Here is a 14,528-nt window from a genome sequence, read left to right as displayed (position 1 = left end):
AACAACTCGGGCAATGCTTTGGCTTTTTCCCCGAGACCAGTACCAGGAACTCGTGTGTTATCTTCGTTCTCTAATTCTGCCCAGTCAATCTTTTTCTCTCCCACCTCCCATTCTTTTTCTTTAAGTTTTTCATATATGCCCGCAGGCAACAGGACCTTTAACATTTTAATGATATCGGGATACGTGTATTCTCCCATACGGAGCATGTCTTTTAATTCACGATGTAATCCTGCTGGATCTTTATCGTGACAGGGCACTAACTTTTTCATTTCCAGTAGTTCTATTTTCGTTAAAGGGGTGTAAACAAATACTCGTTCGAGCGTACCTCCCGTTCCCTTAACAGGATGGACTTCTCGCAAGGGATTCTGTCTGTCTATGTAAAATGTCTTCCTTACTGGGGGTGGAACAGGAACGAAATGTGGAGTCAGGAACGTTCTGTATTTGTGGCGTTGTTCTAAAATGACATTAATCAAATCGGTACCTAGGCCTTTCCATCTGTTTAGGAGTAACTCGTCCAATACATTATATAAGGGACCTGGATCAGAATGCTGACTTTCGTACAGTGTAATGAGGTGCTGGATCATGTACATACCCACCAGTCGCTGTTCGTCTGGGGATAGTTTCAGAAATGTTTGGGCCACTACTTCGTCTGAAAATGTGCTAGAATTACTAGTCCATTGAACTGCTGATCGGGCTAGTTCCTGTTCATGCATGGTACTAAGCTCACTGTAACCTATTCGTAATTTCAGGACTTTATCGGTAGCTTGGAATAAATGCTCAAGAGAACACTGTTCTGGTACGGGAGGAAGAAAAGTTTTCTTACATTCTAGGCGTGTGTGTCTGTCAAAAGGTCTCGTCCTACCTACGTACGCTATTCTTTCTGGGTTCTCTGTGTCTACATCTTCGTCTGAAGTGTCATTCTCTTTCTCGGTTCCTCTTGCTGCTTTCTCCCTTTCGTGTATGCCTAGAATTTCTTTACGAATCTTTCTATACATGGTTTCTATACTACCTTGTTTACTGTGTTTTCCGTCTGCTATATTGTCACTCCATTTTATCAGGGCCTTCATCTCGTCTTTATCTTTACCAGGCTGGTCTTGTTCTCTTATTAAACAGTTTATCAAAAACTGCAAGATCATATTTTGAGTCTCGACTTTCCTGTGTGCCATAGCCTCGTGAATGCTTTCTGGTCCTTCTCCTGTTCTGATGAAATGGTATATTCTGTCTAAATGTTCCCTCATTTCTGGCATGATAGTCAAATAACTTGCAACTCGTCGTAGACGTACGGAATATAATATCATGTGATCTTCGCCTGGCACTGGATCATATCTACAGTCGGTAAGGTATTGTTTGAGGGATGCGTATGTAGCCATTTTTGGCGTACGTTGTAATGCTGCGTCTCTCAGCGTCATTCGTTTTACTTGAGGCGGGGTGATAGGGATACCTCCCCCTGCTCCTCCTGAACTAGAATCGGCAACTAATACTGGATGTGCCGTTGCTGGTAATGTGACTGGTAAAGTAGGCATATGTAATGTGGGTTGGTCCTGGGTAACTGGCGGATTAAAAGGATTCCCGGGACCAGTGGCTGGAGGAACAGTAATTGCGTTATTAACAGGGTTGTGAGGTTGAACAGACGGGGTAGGATTCGGATTAGCATATTCTGGGACAGTGTCGTCTAAATAGGAAGAAAGGAAAATTTCAGCTGCGGTCGGTTTATAACGTAGCTTAGTCGCGACCAATGGTGGCGGTAAATTACAGGGTGCTTCCGAGGTCGCCTTAGGCAGGCCCTTGGCGAGAAGGGGATACATGCCTTTAATAAGGGCATTTCTTTGTCTGTCTGACTGTTCTGCTCTAACTCGTTCACCTTCTTCTAGTAATTCCCTTTCTTGGGCTTTTTCTGATGATTCCCTACTTAGTTCTGCTTTCCTGAATTCTTTTTCTGTTCTTTTATGCGATTCTTTACGCCACAACTCTATGGCATCTTTCTGGGATTGTCTGGCTTTCTTTTTCCATAATGCTTCCTCTACTCTCATGATGCACTCAGCATCCCAAGTTCCTGAAACAGGCCATCTATATTTCTCTTCCAGATGTTTGGTATAGTCTACCCATAAGTCTAAGTACAGTATGGCATCTAAGCCATGTTTATGATACATGAAATGTCCGGGACTGTCCCTAGGTGGGACAGGAACTGATTCTTCGAGTATCCCTTTTCTGGTTCCTATCTGACGTAACTTTGAAAACAGAGGCATATTTGAACGTACTTGAACTCGAACACAATGAACACAGTAAACACAGTAATGAAATAGCAAACAAATCACTCATACCACGACATCAAAACACATTAAAAACAGTTCGAACAGGTACTACCTAATACATTGAAAACATAATACATCGAAAACATAATACTGGAAATCTCGAGAGACTATACTAGAAAACAGAATTACTGGATGCACTGCTCAAACAGTACAGAACATACCGGTCTCATAAAGAGACACGTCATACCGTATCCACCTAGGTGAACACGTCGGACCGGATCTGTGTACCCAAACACGTCTGGACCGGGCACAAATTAATGAACCCGTCTAGATGCGTCCCCAGCAATGGTTCTCACCGGGAAGCAAAGCTGAAGGCCTCGGAAACTCGACTGGACTGGACTGGACTGCTACGACGTCTGGTTACTGCTACGCACTACGCATGCGCTTCGGGCTTCGGAAACAGGTGGGCCTCAGGATACCTCGGACCTCGCTCTCTCGGCTTGGGCTCTGGTCGGGACTCGCCGCATTCCTCACCGCCTCGTCTGGATGCCGGACCGCAGTCTCCGTCTCCTCCGTGGGCCTGAGGGAGTTTAAGCAGGAAAACCTGCAGGTGCACAATAGGGGTCCGTCACGGCTGTAGAAGGGGTCAGGGGGCCTGCGTTACATCGCCAGCGCGTGGGGAAGGGGCTCGTCCCTATTCGGGCGCCATTATGTGGTAAATAAATAAATTACCGGTACTATTTTTCTATGCATTAAACGAAAAGGATAGCTCAATAAATAAGAGGCAGAGTCCGTGGTATCTGAGTCATACGGGCTTTAATTAAGTGGCTCGAGCCAATGGATATCGGGTTCCATCACCTACTAAGGTTCAGGAAGAGACATTCAACATTTCATTAACATCATACAATATATATAGTAAAACCATACAGTTGCATTGAATACAGTAGGCGTAACAAGTGACAAACGAAAGATAAGAACATATGGGCGTGAAAAGAAGGCGTGCACAGGGCGTGCACAGAGGTGTGTGATGTAGACGTCACAGAAGTGTCATAAGTGGGTGGACACATGGAGGGGGCTACATGGGCAGCTGGAACCTTTAACCTACTGGTGCGCGCAAAACGAGTCATGACGTGTAACTGGGGAGAGCTGGGGGCGCTGACTCCTAGCACTAGTAGAGGAGACTAAAGTCTGGGATGTCAGAACGACCTGTACCTATAGCGTATCTGATATCTTGTGTTTAGAGTACATGTTGCTTGATTCTAAGTGTCATCAGGGCAAAGGCTGCTTGTCACTAAAGGCTAGTGCATGCATATATTTCTTCATGTATTGCGTGAGCTATGGATCTTCTATGGATACTAATTCAGTAAATTACTTGCATGGAGACAGAAAGACTAGACTGTAGATGGATATGTTTATGCTGTTCGTTAGCTAGGAATGTGAAGCCGGGGAGCTGAACAGATAACTGTAGGCATAACATATTCTTGGCAAGCAGGCCAGGCCGAGCCGGGCACCGCGTTGCTGGGCAGGAAGTAAGTGAAGGGTCAGGGATGCGGGCGGGGCTGTATCTCTCGGAGCATTTCAGGAGACTTGAGGCCTGAATCTGGTGTCCGGGCCCTGTGGGGCCTAGAAACGGGCGCATCTCGATGATTTAACGTGCACCATGTAAATACGTTGGCAACATAGGCCTGAAAGCCTAATTCAGGTTGCTTTCACGAAGGACTGGATAACTGACATACTAACGTTGGACGCAACTGGAAATGCGTCTTTATTTTCGGTCATAAAGGGAAAATGCATAGCGATCATGCACATATATATTACATGTTGGGGAACACGTAGGGACACATAACAGGGCAAAATTCAATTTTCCTCAGGAAGACTAAACAACTCTTTGTAGCTTTCTCACCACAGCACAAAGGCAAACCCATTTCCAAGGCAGGAATAGCCAGATGGATTGTGAAGTGTATTCAGATTTGTTATCAGAAAGCTAAACGCACACTGACAGTCCCCCCGAGAGCGCATTCAACACGCAAGCTAGGGGCATCCATGGCTTTCCTGGGGAACATTCCATTAGAGGACATATGCAGAGCAGCCACATGGAATAACATACATACATTTACAAAACACTACTGTGTAGATGTGCATTCCAAGCAGCAAGCTTCTGTAGGACAGGCTGTTCTGAAGTCTCTTTTTCAGGCTGCTGCAGCTGGCTCGGGCAACCACCGCTAGGGGAGAAACTGCTATCCATTCTATGCACAAGATATGAATTTAGCGGCCCACATGCCTCGAACGGAATATGCTACTTACCAGTATGCATCTGTTCTTGGCATGTATAGTGCCGCTAACATTCATATTGCCCTCCCATCCTCCCCGGTGCCTGTCGCAGCTGTAGCAGTCAGAATTATTTGCAAGCATGGTCATCAATTATGATATTTAAAACTCCATCCCTGCCACAATGGCGAAAAACAATCTGAGGATGGAGAGGATGCCCATGCGCACTGTAGTCCAGATGAGGAGCCACCTATCTCGTGATACTCAAAAGACTCTTCCAGGACAACAGGGTGCAATCATCCGGACCCAACACTAGGCGGCGATCTATGCACAAGATATGAATGTTAGCGGCCCTACATGCCAAGAACAGATGCATACTGGTAAGTAGCATATTCCATTACCAGTTTGACGCAATTGACTGGGGAGTTGCCACAAGGAACAGATTCTTCTGCCTGTTAAACCGCATGCCATTCATTATTTCACAATGTTTTGGGGCTTTTATTTACCACTTGATTTAAGCAGGTGGTAGATATATGCATGTGGTTGGTTGGGGGGCGATGGGTGAAGCAGGGGAGGGAAGGGTAAAGAAATGTCTAACAAAGGGAAGAATTGTGTGTTTCCCCCAGTTAGTAAAAAAACAGCATACGTCTTGGCTGCTTCTGCTGCACCCACAGTCTTGTGGGTCTTTTCAGTCTAATTTTCCTGTCTGGACAAAAATGGTGTCCTGTTTTTCTGCACCCGTTACATCCAGGTGCAGCAAAACCTAACAAAGGATAATCAGGTGGAATAAAATGACCACATGAAAGTACGCCTTAATTTCATTGCCCTCGATTCATATTTTGGACCATAGTTGAGGGATATGTCTAGGCATAATCCTTGCAATACACAATAGATTTGTGTGCGGCAGAGGCCAAACTCAAAAGTCAGGATACTAGATACAAGTAGGTGGTAACTCAGGGCAGGGGAAAAATGCCTGTTGTCCATGGAGGGGAAATTCCCGTCCCAGAAATCCAGATTAAAAATTATTAATAGTATCCTTTTAGGTCTCGCTATTCGATGCGCACACATCGAGCTTGTGAGGATATAGGGCCTTAACCAGAGTTTAACCAAAAAGCTGATTTGATACAGTGCACGTGGCTTTCAGGCGTGGCCTAAAGCACGTGCACAGCATCAAATCGGCTTTTTGTGTAAATATCTGTTACTTAGCTCCGCCAGCAGCTCTTCCCGCGCCGCCCCTTGCTCTCCGCCCCCTGCCTCCCCACCCGCCAGCACCTCCCCTCATCCATTCCCCAGCAGCATCTGTTCCCCAGCCTGCCGAGAGCAGCTCTTCCCGCTCCGCCCTCTCCCCACTCTCTCTCCCCTCACGACGCTCCTCCCGCTCCGCTCCGCTCTGCCCCCTCCCCACTCTCTCTCCCAGCACACCTCCCCCTCTAGCATACAGCACGGAATTCAGGCATCAGCTGGACATGTGGAAAATGTCCTAGATTCTTATAGCGCAACTTGTAGAGATTGCATAAACTGCTCGACACTATTTTGTTCTGTGATGTTGAGATCACTCACACTGACACATAGACCTTGGTCTACTCTTAGTCGATCAGCCTATAATCCACTTTACAGCAACACATCGCCCATAACAAGGATGCTCCGCCAGCAGCTCTTCCCCTCCCCACTCTGTCTCCCAGCACACCTCCCCCCGCTCCGCCCCTTGCTCCCCGCCCCTGCCTCCCCAGCCGCCAGCACTCCACACTGACACAGCCTGCCGAGAGCAGCTCTTCACGCTCCGCCCCCTCCCAACTCTCTCTCCCAGCACACCTCCCCCTCCAGCATACAGCACAGAATTCAGGCATCAGCAGGACATGCGGAAAATTTCCCAGATTCTTATAGCGCAACTTGTAGAGATTGCATAAACTGCTCGGTAAATAAAGAAAGTTACACACTATTTTGTTCTGTGATGTTGAGATCACTCACACTGACACATAGACCTTGGTCTACTCTTAGTTGATCAGCCTATAATCCACTTTACAGCAACACATCGCCAATAACAAGGTTGCTCCGCCAGCAGCTCTTCCCGCTCCGCCCCTTGCTCTCCGCCACCTGCCTCCCCAGCCGCCAGCACCTCCCCTCATCCGTTCCCCAGCAGCATCTGTTCTCAGCCTGCCGAGAGCAGCTCTTCCCGCTCTGCCCTCTCCCCACTCTTTCTCCCCGCCCACTCCCTTTCCCTCACTTCCCTCTCACTCTCTCCTCACTCCTCTTTCCTCTCTCACCCTCTCCCTCCCTCTCTCCTCTCTCCTCTCCCCCTCTCTCTCCTCTCTCCCTCTCTTTACCTTCCCTCTGCTCTAATTTTTCTCCCTCTCCCCATCTCCCCCTCTGCCTGCTCTCCCCTCTCCCTCCCTCCCCCTCTGTCCTTCGCACTTGTCCTCCCCCTCTCTTCTAAACCCTCCCTCTCTCCCTCTACCCTCTCTCCCTTTCCCTCTCTCCCTTTACCTCACTTCCCTCTCCCTCTCTCCCTTTCCCTCTCTTACCTCTCCTCTCTCCCCATCTCTCTCTCTCTCCTCTCTCCCCCCCTCTCTCTCCCCTCCGTCCTTCACTCTCGCCCCCCCCCTCTATTTGCTAAAATAATCACAAATCTAAAAACAAAATTAATACTTTTATTTAGAAGGGAAAAAACTTAACAAAAAAAAACCCTTTTCCACACCAAAAACTCAAAACTATCCTATGGCGAGACCTATTGCATTTCCAATGCTTGTTTAAATATCTGTTTTGTGCCAGTGCATATGACTTTAATTTCTGCCTTTGGGATTCAATGTTACAAGTCCATAGGGTGCATATATCCTTTGTGAGCTTAATAAAATGTTGAAAATTCTATAAATCCTCACTCCTACATCCAAGTACTCTCAGGCTACCATTCTACACTCTGCTCTGTCTGAAAAACAGCTCAACATTGTCAAAATTCTGCAACTCTGCATTGATTTGGCTTGTAAATTATATTTTTGGAAATTTTCTTGTATTAACTATTTAATTTTAATACTATAGGTGATTGAAATTACTGACGAAGAAAGCAAGATTTAGCACCAGGCAACTGAAGTCAGTGCCATAGGAAGGATTATTTTGAAAAACTGAAGGACATCCAGCCTTCTACGTTTAAACAATTTCCAAAATCTCGGTGTGGCGAGGAAGTGGGAGCTGAGGAAAGTACTATACTGTAAGTGAAGTCTCTAATTTAGTATTTCATTAACCCAGAGCAAAGCCCTATCTGTGCACAGAATAACGTTCATCTAAAACATCATGTAATTCCAGAGAGGAAGCACACACTGCATAAAAGAAAGTTATAACAAAAGGTTTCTTCTGCAGACCATCAAGGAAAAAAGACGCTGAGAGAAGACTCCGAAGCTGACACGTTAACAACCGAAAGATTGGAAAATCACCTTTGTTCAACACCGTTTATAACCAGTTACACAAGTTTGAGACTATCTGCCTCTGGGTAGAAAACCACGACCCACTCTGCTCACTATTGCGAAAACCTTAAAAATTCACCACCTTATTGTGTTCATGACCATCTCAGATTGTTTCCTTTTTATTGTGTACTGTTCTGTAATTCTATGTAAATTGCCTCAACATTATCTGCTGTGCGTGAGGGGTATGTAAAACTGTTCAAGATAAGAATGGATTAAATGAGCACAGTTGCGCTATAGGTAATGTAAATACATCCTCGTCTTCAGAACTACAAATTTTAACCTTACACCAAACAAAGAAAGGGTAAAAGGAACTGATGTTCTGCAACTGGTGATCCACAATAGTACTGTGCACGTTCAAACACCCTCAGTTACTGCCATTACGTCAGTGCGAAAAGGTACTTATCAGTTTAATGATTAAATATCAGACTAACACCTTATCACTGCATTGTTAAGAACCTATACAAATGGATTAGAGAAAATCTTCAGTCACAAAAGAAGTTGCTGCCGGATAGGCTATAACCTAAAGACTATTATCTGCTAGAAACATTTCGACAGGTGTTACAGGGCTGCTTCCAGACATATTTTGCTCAATTCAAGTGTTAAGAAGATTACACACAATTTCTTTTAGAGATAAATGCTGAACATTATCTAAACAAGCCCAACTCTAAAATCGGGTTCACTCTTACCGTGGCATATAAGCAAATGAAAACTAAATGTAGAGATATTAACTCTAGGAATACACCTTATAAAAACACAGACTGTGAGAACAAATTCATTGTTAAAAACCGCCTCAATCAAGGCAAAATAACCTAAGTTGGGGGAAAAAGTTACATGTGCCAAAAAAGATACAGCCATAAATCTCATCTCACAGAATTTGACAGAATGCACACTGAGGGAAACCACTCTCAGTGTAATGTATGCCAAAAAAGTTTCAAGCGTAAATCTTATCTCACTGAGCATATGAGAATCCACACTGGGGAAAACCACTCTCCGTGCAAAGTATGCCAAAAAAGCTTCAGGCGTAAATCTTATCTCACTGAGCATATGAAAATCCACACTGGAGAAAAACCTTATCAGTGCTCTGAATGCCAGAAAAGTTTTAGTTTCAAAGCGACTCTCGTTCAACATGCATTAACCCACTCTGTGGAAAAACCTTACCAGTGCGCTGAATGCCAAAAAAGTTTCTGCCGTAAATCTAAACTTACTAAACATATGAGATTCCACTCTGGCGAAAAACCTTACCAGTACTCTGAATGCCAGAAAAGGTTTTGTAACAAACCAAGCCTTTCTCAACATGCATTAACCCACTCTGTGGAAAAACCTTATCAGTGCGCTGAATGCCAGAAATGTTTCAGGCGTAAATCTCATCTCATTGAACATGTGAGAATCCACACTGGGGAAAAGCCTTATCAGTGCTCTGAATGCCAGAAATGTTTCAGTGAAAAAATCCGTCTCACTCGGCATATAAGAATCCATACTGGGGAAAACCCTTATCAGTGCTCTGAATGCCCAAAACATTTCAACCGTAAATCACTTCTAACTGCACATTTGAGATTCCACACTGGGGAAAAACCTTACCAGTGCTCTGAATGCCCAAAACATTTCAACCGTAAATCACATCTAACTGAACATTTGAGAGTCCACACTGGGGAAAAACCTTATCAGTGCTCTGAATGCCCAAAAAGTTTCAGCAGTAAATCTTACCTCACTGAGCATATGAGAATCCACACTGGGGAAAAACCTTATCAGTGCTCTCATTGCCAGAAAAGGTTTTGTTACAAACAAAGCCTTTCTCGACATGCAATAACCCATTCTGTGGAACAACCATTTCAGTGCTCTGAATGCCAGAAATGTTTCCGTGACAAAGGAGGACTCACTCTACATACAAGGACCCACACTGGGGAAAAACCTTATCAGTGCCCTGAATGCCAGAAATGTTTCAGTGACAAACGCTTTCTCACTGTGCATATAAAAACCCACACAGGGGAACATCCTTATCAGTGCTCTGAATGTCAGAAATGTTTCCTAAACAAAATCAGTCTCACTCGGCACATAAGAACCCACACTGGGGAAAAACCTTATCAGTGCTCTGAATGCCACAAATGTTTCAGTGAAAAAAGCAGTCTCACTCAGCATATAAGAATCCATACTCGGGAAAAACCTTATCAGTGCTCTGAATGCCAGAAATGTTTCAGTGAAAAACACTTTCTCACTGTGCATATAAAAAACCACACAGGGGAACCACCTTATCAGTGCTCTGAATGTCAGAAATGTTTCATAAACAGATTCGATCTCACTAAGCATATAAGAACCCACACTGGGGAAAAACCTTATCAGTGCTCTGAATGCCACAAATGTTTCAGTCAAAAAGGCCATCTCACTCAGCATATAAGAAGCCACACTGGGGAAAAACCTTATCAGTGCTCTGAATGCCACAAATGTTTCAGTGAAAAAATCAGTCTCACTCAGCATATAAGAACCCACACTGGGGAAAAACCTTATCAGTGCTCCGAATGCCAAAAATGTTTCAGTGAAAAAGGCAATCTCACTCATCATATAAGAATCCACACTGGAGAAAAGCCTTATCAGTGCTCCGAATGCCTAAAATGTTTCAGCCAAAAATCTCATCACACTGAACATGTGAGAATCCACACTGGGGAAAAAAAATTATCAGTGCTCTAAATGTCAGAAAAGATTCAGAGGTAGAGATGGTTACAAGCGCCATACGAAAACACACTGTCGAAATAATTCAGTGCTCCGAATGCCAGAAAAGCATCAGTTTTAAACGCAATCTCACTCTACATGAGCAGACGCAGCCACATGGGAAAAACATTACCTATGCTGTGAATGCCAGAAATAGCTATTTGATAGGCAGAGCCTCAATAACCATAAGCGACTCCATACTAATGAAAAACATTATGAGTGCCCTGAATGCCAGAAAAGCTGCAGAGAAAAACGCTATCTCACCATGAGAAGCTCCACACTGGAGAAAATCCTTATGCCTTAAAAGCTTGTATCTGAAAGACAGAGTTATGCTTCATGAGAGATCCCACTCTGGGGAAAAACCTTATGAGTGCTCGAAATGCAATCAAGGTGCTCACTAGAAGAGTGAACATCATTTATGTGTGTTCTGAATGTCAGATAAGGTTTAGTCTCAAATACAATGTCACTTCACAAGAGAGAATTCCCACTGGACTAAAGCCTAATACAGGAGGGGAAAGCCAGAAACGTTATACTCAGAAAGGAGATCTCACTAAACATGAGAAATGCATCCACATGAGGTGAAAAGTAAGGCGTATCTTGAGTTGCAGAAAAGCTTCTAACAACCTGACTTTATATGAGAGAGCACATATTGTAGTTGCAATAGGATTCATCACAAAACTCTTGCAGGATAACTTAGGCTGCCCGCATGCAACGTCCAAAGAAATTTCAGGCCTTGAAAATATTTTAATTGCAACAAAATCCACAATTTGAGTATCTGAAAGTTACAAAACTCTCAAGGTCTTTAGTTGACACAGTGAAGTGTTCGTACTTGCAAACATCAACTAATTAACAAAAAATTCACAATATTAATGTCTTAAATTTTCTCCACCCAAAAGGTTTCTACTCACACTTGTTTCTTAACATATGACTGAAATCTATATTTTCATGATAAGATTAGGCCTAGGCGGTGTTCCTCAATGAAGAACTCCGCAAAGTGTAAAAAAAACTCAACCGCTCTACGTGGAGTTCTGCGAGCAGCGGAGTGTGTTAGGGTCATGCCTTTCGTGGTGATTTTGATCTCTGATTGTTAGTCCCGCCCTGTAAAATTAATCGTGAATGGCACCATGTGCAGTGCAAGAGGGTGCAGCTGCTTCTACTCGAGCGGCAGCTTTGTCAATGCGAAGGAAGGTTTCTCAACGCGAGTGGTTGTGTCCTGCCGCGACTACTCGCATTGAGAAATCCGACGACGAATTTCGCCAGGAAGTTGATTTTGATCACCAACTAGACCTTGGCAAGCGCGATCAAGGAAAAATCTAATCAGGAGGTGGATTTTCCTCGCTCCAGTTAATGACGTTGAAGAGCGCGAGTGTGGAAAAAAACCTCGCTACGCTCCACAGTGCAGAGTTTTTAAGAACTATGCAAGCTCCGCTGAGTATAGAAAACTCTGCTAGCGTAGTTCACCACCCGGAATTAGATAATATACAACAGCAGGAAAACATAACAAACCAGTTACTTGCCTTCGGTAACGCTCTTTCTGGTGGATACTCCTTTACCTGCAGATTCCTCACCTTGTGAATATTTCCCACAGGCCAGATAAGATCCTCAAACTTTAAAGCAGTCCTGCTGCACGCGGTGCTCTCCCTCAGCAATGGGAGCCCCGCACGGGCAGGCCCCAGCATTCTCCTTCGGGCGGCTTTTCCACCGGCGGCAAGCGCGGGACTTCCTTTCGAAACCGAAAGTCCTGCCCGCCGTCAGGCACTATGGGGCCTGGCTTCCTGTTTTGCTGTGGGCTGCTGCGGTGATCTCTTTTCCAGCAATAAGAGGGGTAGGCTCCCTCGTAAGTACAAATATACAGAGGGGTTGGCACACGCTTAATTAGGCAAAGTCGCGGGGTGGGCACCAGCGCATAAATTAAAAATAGCACACCAAGACGCAGGGTGGGCACCTGCACACCATAAATAACGAGATAAGCGGGGTGGGCACCCGAAAGGCTCAAGAGAAGAGGGGAATCGCCTACGAGGGGGATTCCCTCAGCCCGGGCTGCTCAGCCCCCAGGCTCTCCCTCGCTGGGGGCACTAAATCAAAAGCGCACCCAGTCTTCATATAAAGCACAGGTTGGCTGTAGCAAGCCTTGGTAAAAGCAGAACACTGAGCAATAGGTCCAAGAAGTCCTGGGCATCAGGGAGGGCAGTTAGGGCCCCTGGCCAGCACACAGGGCACTCCAGCAAGGAGACAGCCCCCCTGGCGGTCCCTCCTGGGCCACACCCGCAGCAAGCCCCCCTCTGTCAGGATCCAAAAGTAGAAGGGTCCCCAACAAGTCCTCCAGGAATCCAGGGGCAGGGCAGGGCCCAGGGAGGTAAGTCTTCCCCTGGTGCCCAGCAGCAGCACGCCCCTGGTAGATGCAAGTATCAAACAAGAACATTTTCATGGGGTCACAGCCCCTTATTTATACAGCTAAATCACTTTGTGACACTGCACAGGGCTAGGAGAGAACCAGTTACAACTGGTTAAGGAGCACTTGAGCACTTTGTTTTGCTCAGCTCCTCTCCTCTATTCACAGTACAGGCCAAGGACATCAGACGCACCACAGGGGGTGGAGCCAGCATTGTAGGCGGAAGGCCCAGCCCTATTTAGGTCCTAGATGCAACTCCTCCCTCCCATCTACATTAGTTTTAGGGCGAGCAGAAGGGGCCAGTGTTTTGTGGGAAAGGATGTTGGCAGTGTTTTGGGGAAAGGGGCTATGGTTTTCAAGGTTAGTGTGGTGGGGCTGGTGGCAGTGCTGTGGGGTAGGGTGACATGGAAAAGGGCTAGGCTATTCTAAATCCCATTTGTTCTTGTGTAGAGTCGTGGATGCTAGATTCTGCTGGTTATAGAGCTCTTGGGCTGTAACTACAATATACTCTTATTGCTTCAAGACTCCGGTCAGTCTGGGGTTCAGTACACTTCTGGGAAACTCAGAACCTTGTGAGATGGATCCATATTTTTGAACTCCCACTTGGAAAGGGTGGAAGTAACATGTGCCCTCTCCCTTTCACAATTTGCATCATGCCTATCCTATCTTTCCTAGACAATTGTTGCAAGTGTAAAAACAAGACCCCTTTCACAGGATTGGCCCAATGGAAGCTCTTTGTTTTGTAGCACATTTCTGGTTTTTTTGCATTTTTCAAATTATTTGATTTTGGGGATATTAAGTGTTTACAACCGTGGTCTTCAACCTTTTCTGAAGTGAAAGCCACTTCTGATCAGTGAAAGTCTTGAGGCTAATCATCTCGCACATTGTTACCAGACAGTTTGTCAAGTAGGGCCTTTTAGATTGAAGATTAACCATCTGTCTGCGCCTTCCGGATCATGGTACTCCTATGATCTCGAGAAATGGAAAAGAAAATGAAGGCACCAATAACAATTTTGGAGGAAGAGTTACAGCCTATTGTTCAACACAGTTAAATCACTTTCATCCTTTGGTTATAAAAATATAGTAACTCCCAGCCAAAAAGCTGTGATGAACTAACCAAATTCTTTGTTCCAAAGTAAATAAAATATTCCTGGATTTTACAATAACACCAGATAATCTTTAGGGACAGATACAGTGGAGGAACGTACGGTGAATAAACTAACTTACCATTTCCTGGTAATGAGTACATTCACCCCACTTACTGAAGAGAAAGTATCTAATCTTTTCAACACTATGAAATGTGGAACCCCTGCAGATTCTTGCCCTCCATCCGGTTTCATCTACCATCTCTGCTTATCTCATTTTGTTACTAAGAATGGTGCTGAAGTCCGCCTTTTTTCCAGTTGCTTGGAAAAAGGCATCTATTTTGCCACTTCTAAAGACTCCTTCCCTCGATCC

General features: G+C 45.1%; 1 protein-coding gene across 1 annotated transcript in view; it reads left to right on the top strand.

The window, feature by feature from the left end:
- LOC144805472 (uncharacterized) overlaps positions 1–14,009 on the top strand; it is a 70,803-nt gene extending 56,794 nt beyond the window's left edge. Inside the window, exon 4 of the mRNA XM_078672019.1 lies at positions 8,945–14,009. Within this exon, the coding sequence (XP_078528145.1) occupies positions 8,945–10,657 (1,713 nt within the window). The 3' untranslated portion in view covers positions 10,658–14,009. The remainder of the gene's footprint in view (positions 1–8,944) is intronic.
- Positions 14,010–14,528: the final 519 nt, after the last annotated feature.

Source organism: Lissotriton helveticus, assembly GCF_964261635.1.
Source record: "Lissotriton helveticus chromosome 1_1 unlocalized genomic scaffold, aLisHel1.1 SUPER_1_unloc_11, whole genome shotgun sequence".
NCBI classification, from domain to species: Eukaryota; Metazoa; Chordata; class Amphibia; order Caudata; family Salamandridae; genus Lissotriton; species Lissotriton helveticus.
This window is presented reverse-complemented; position numbering and strand designations above follow the sequence as displayed.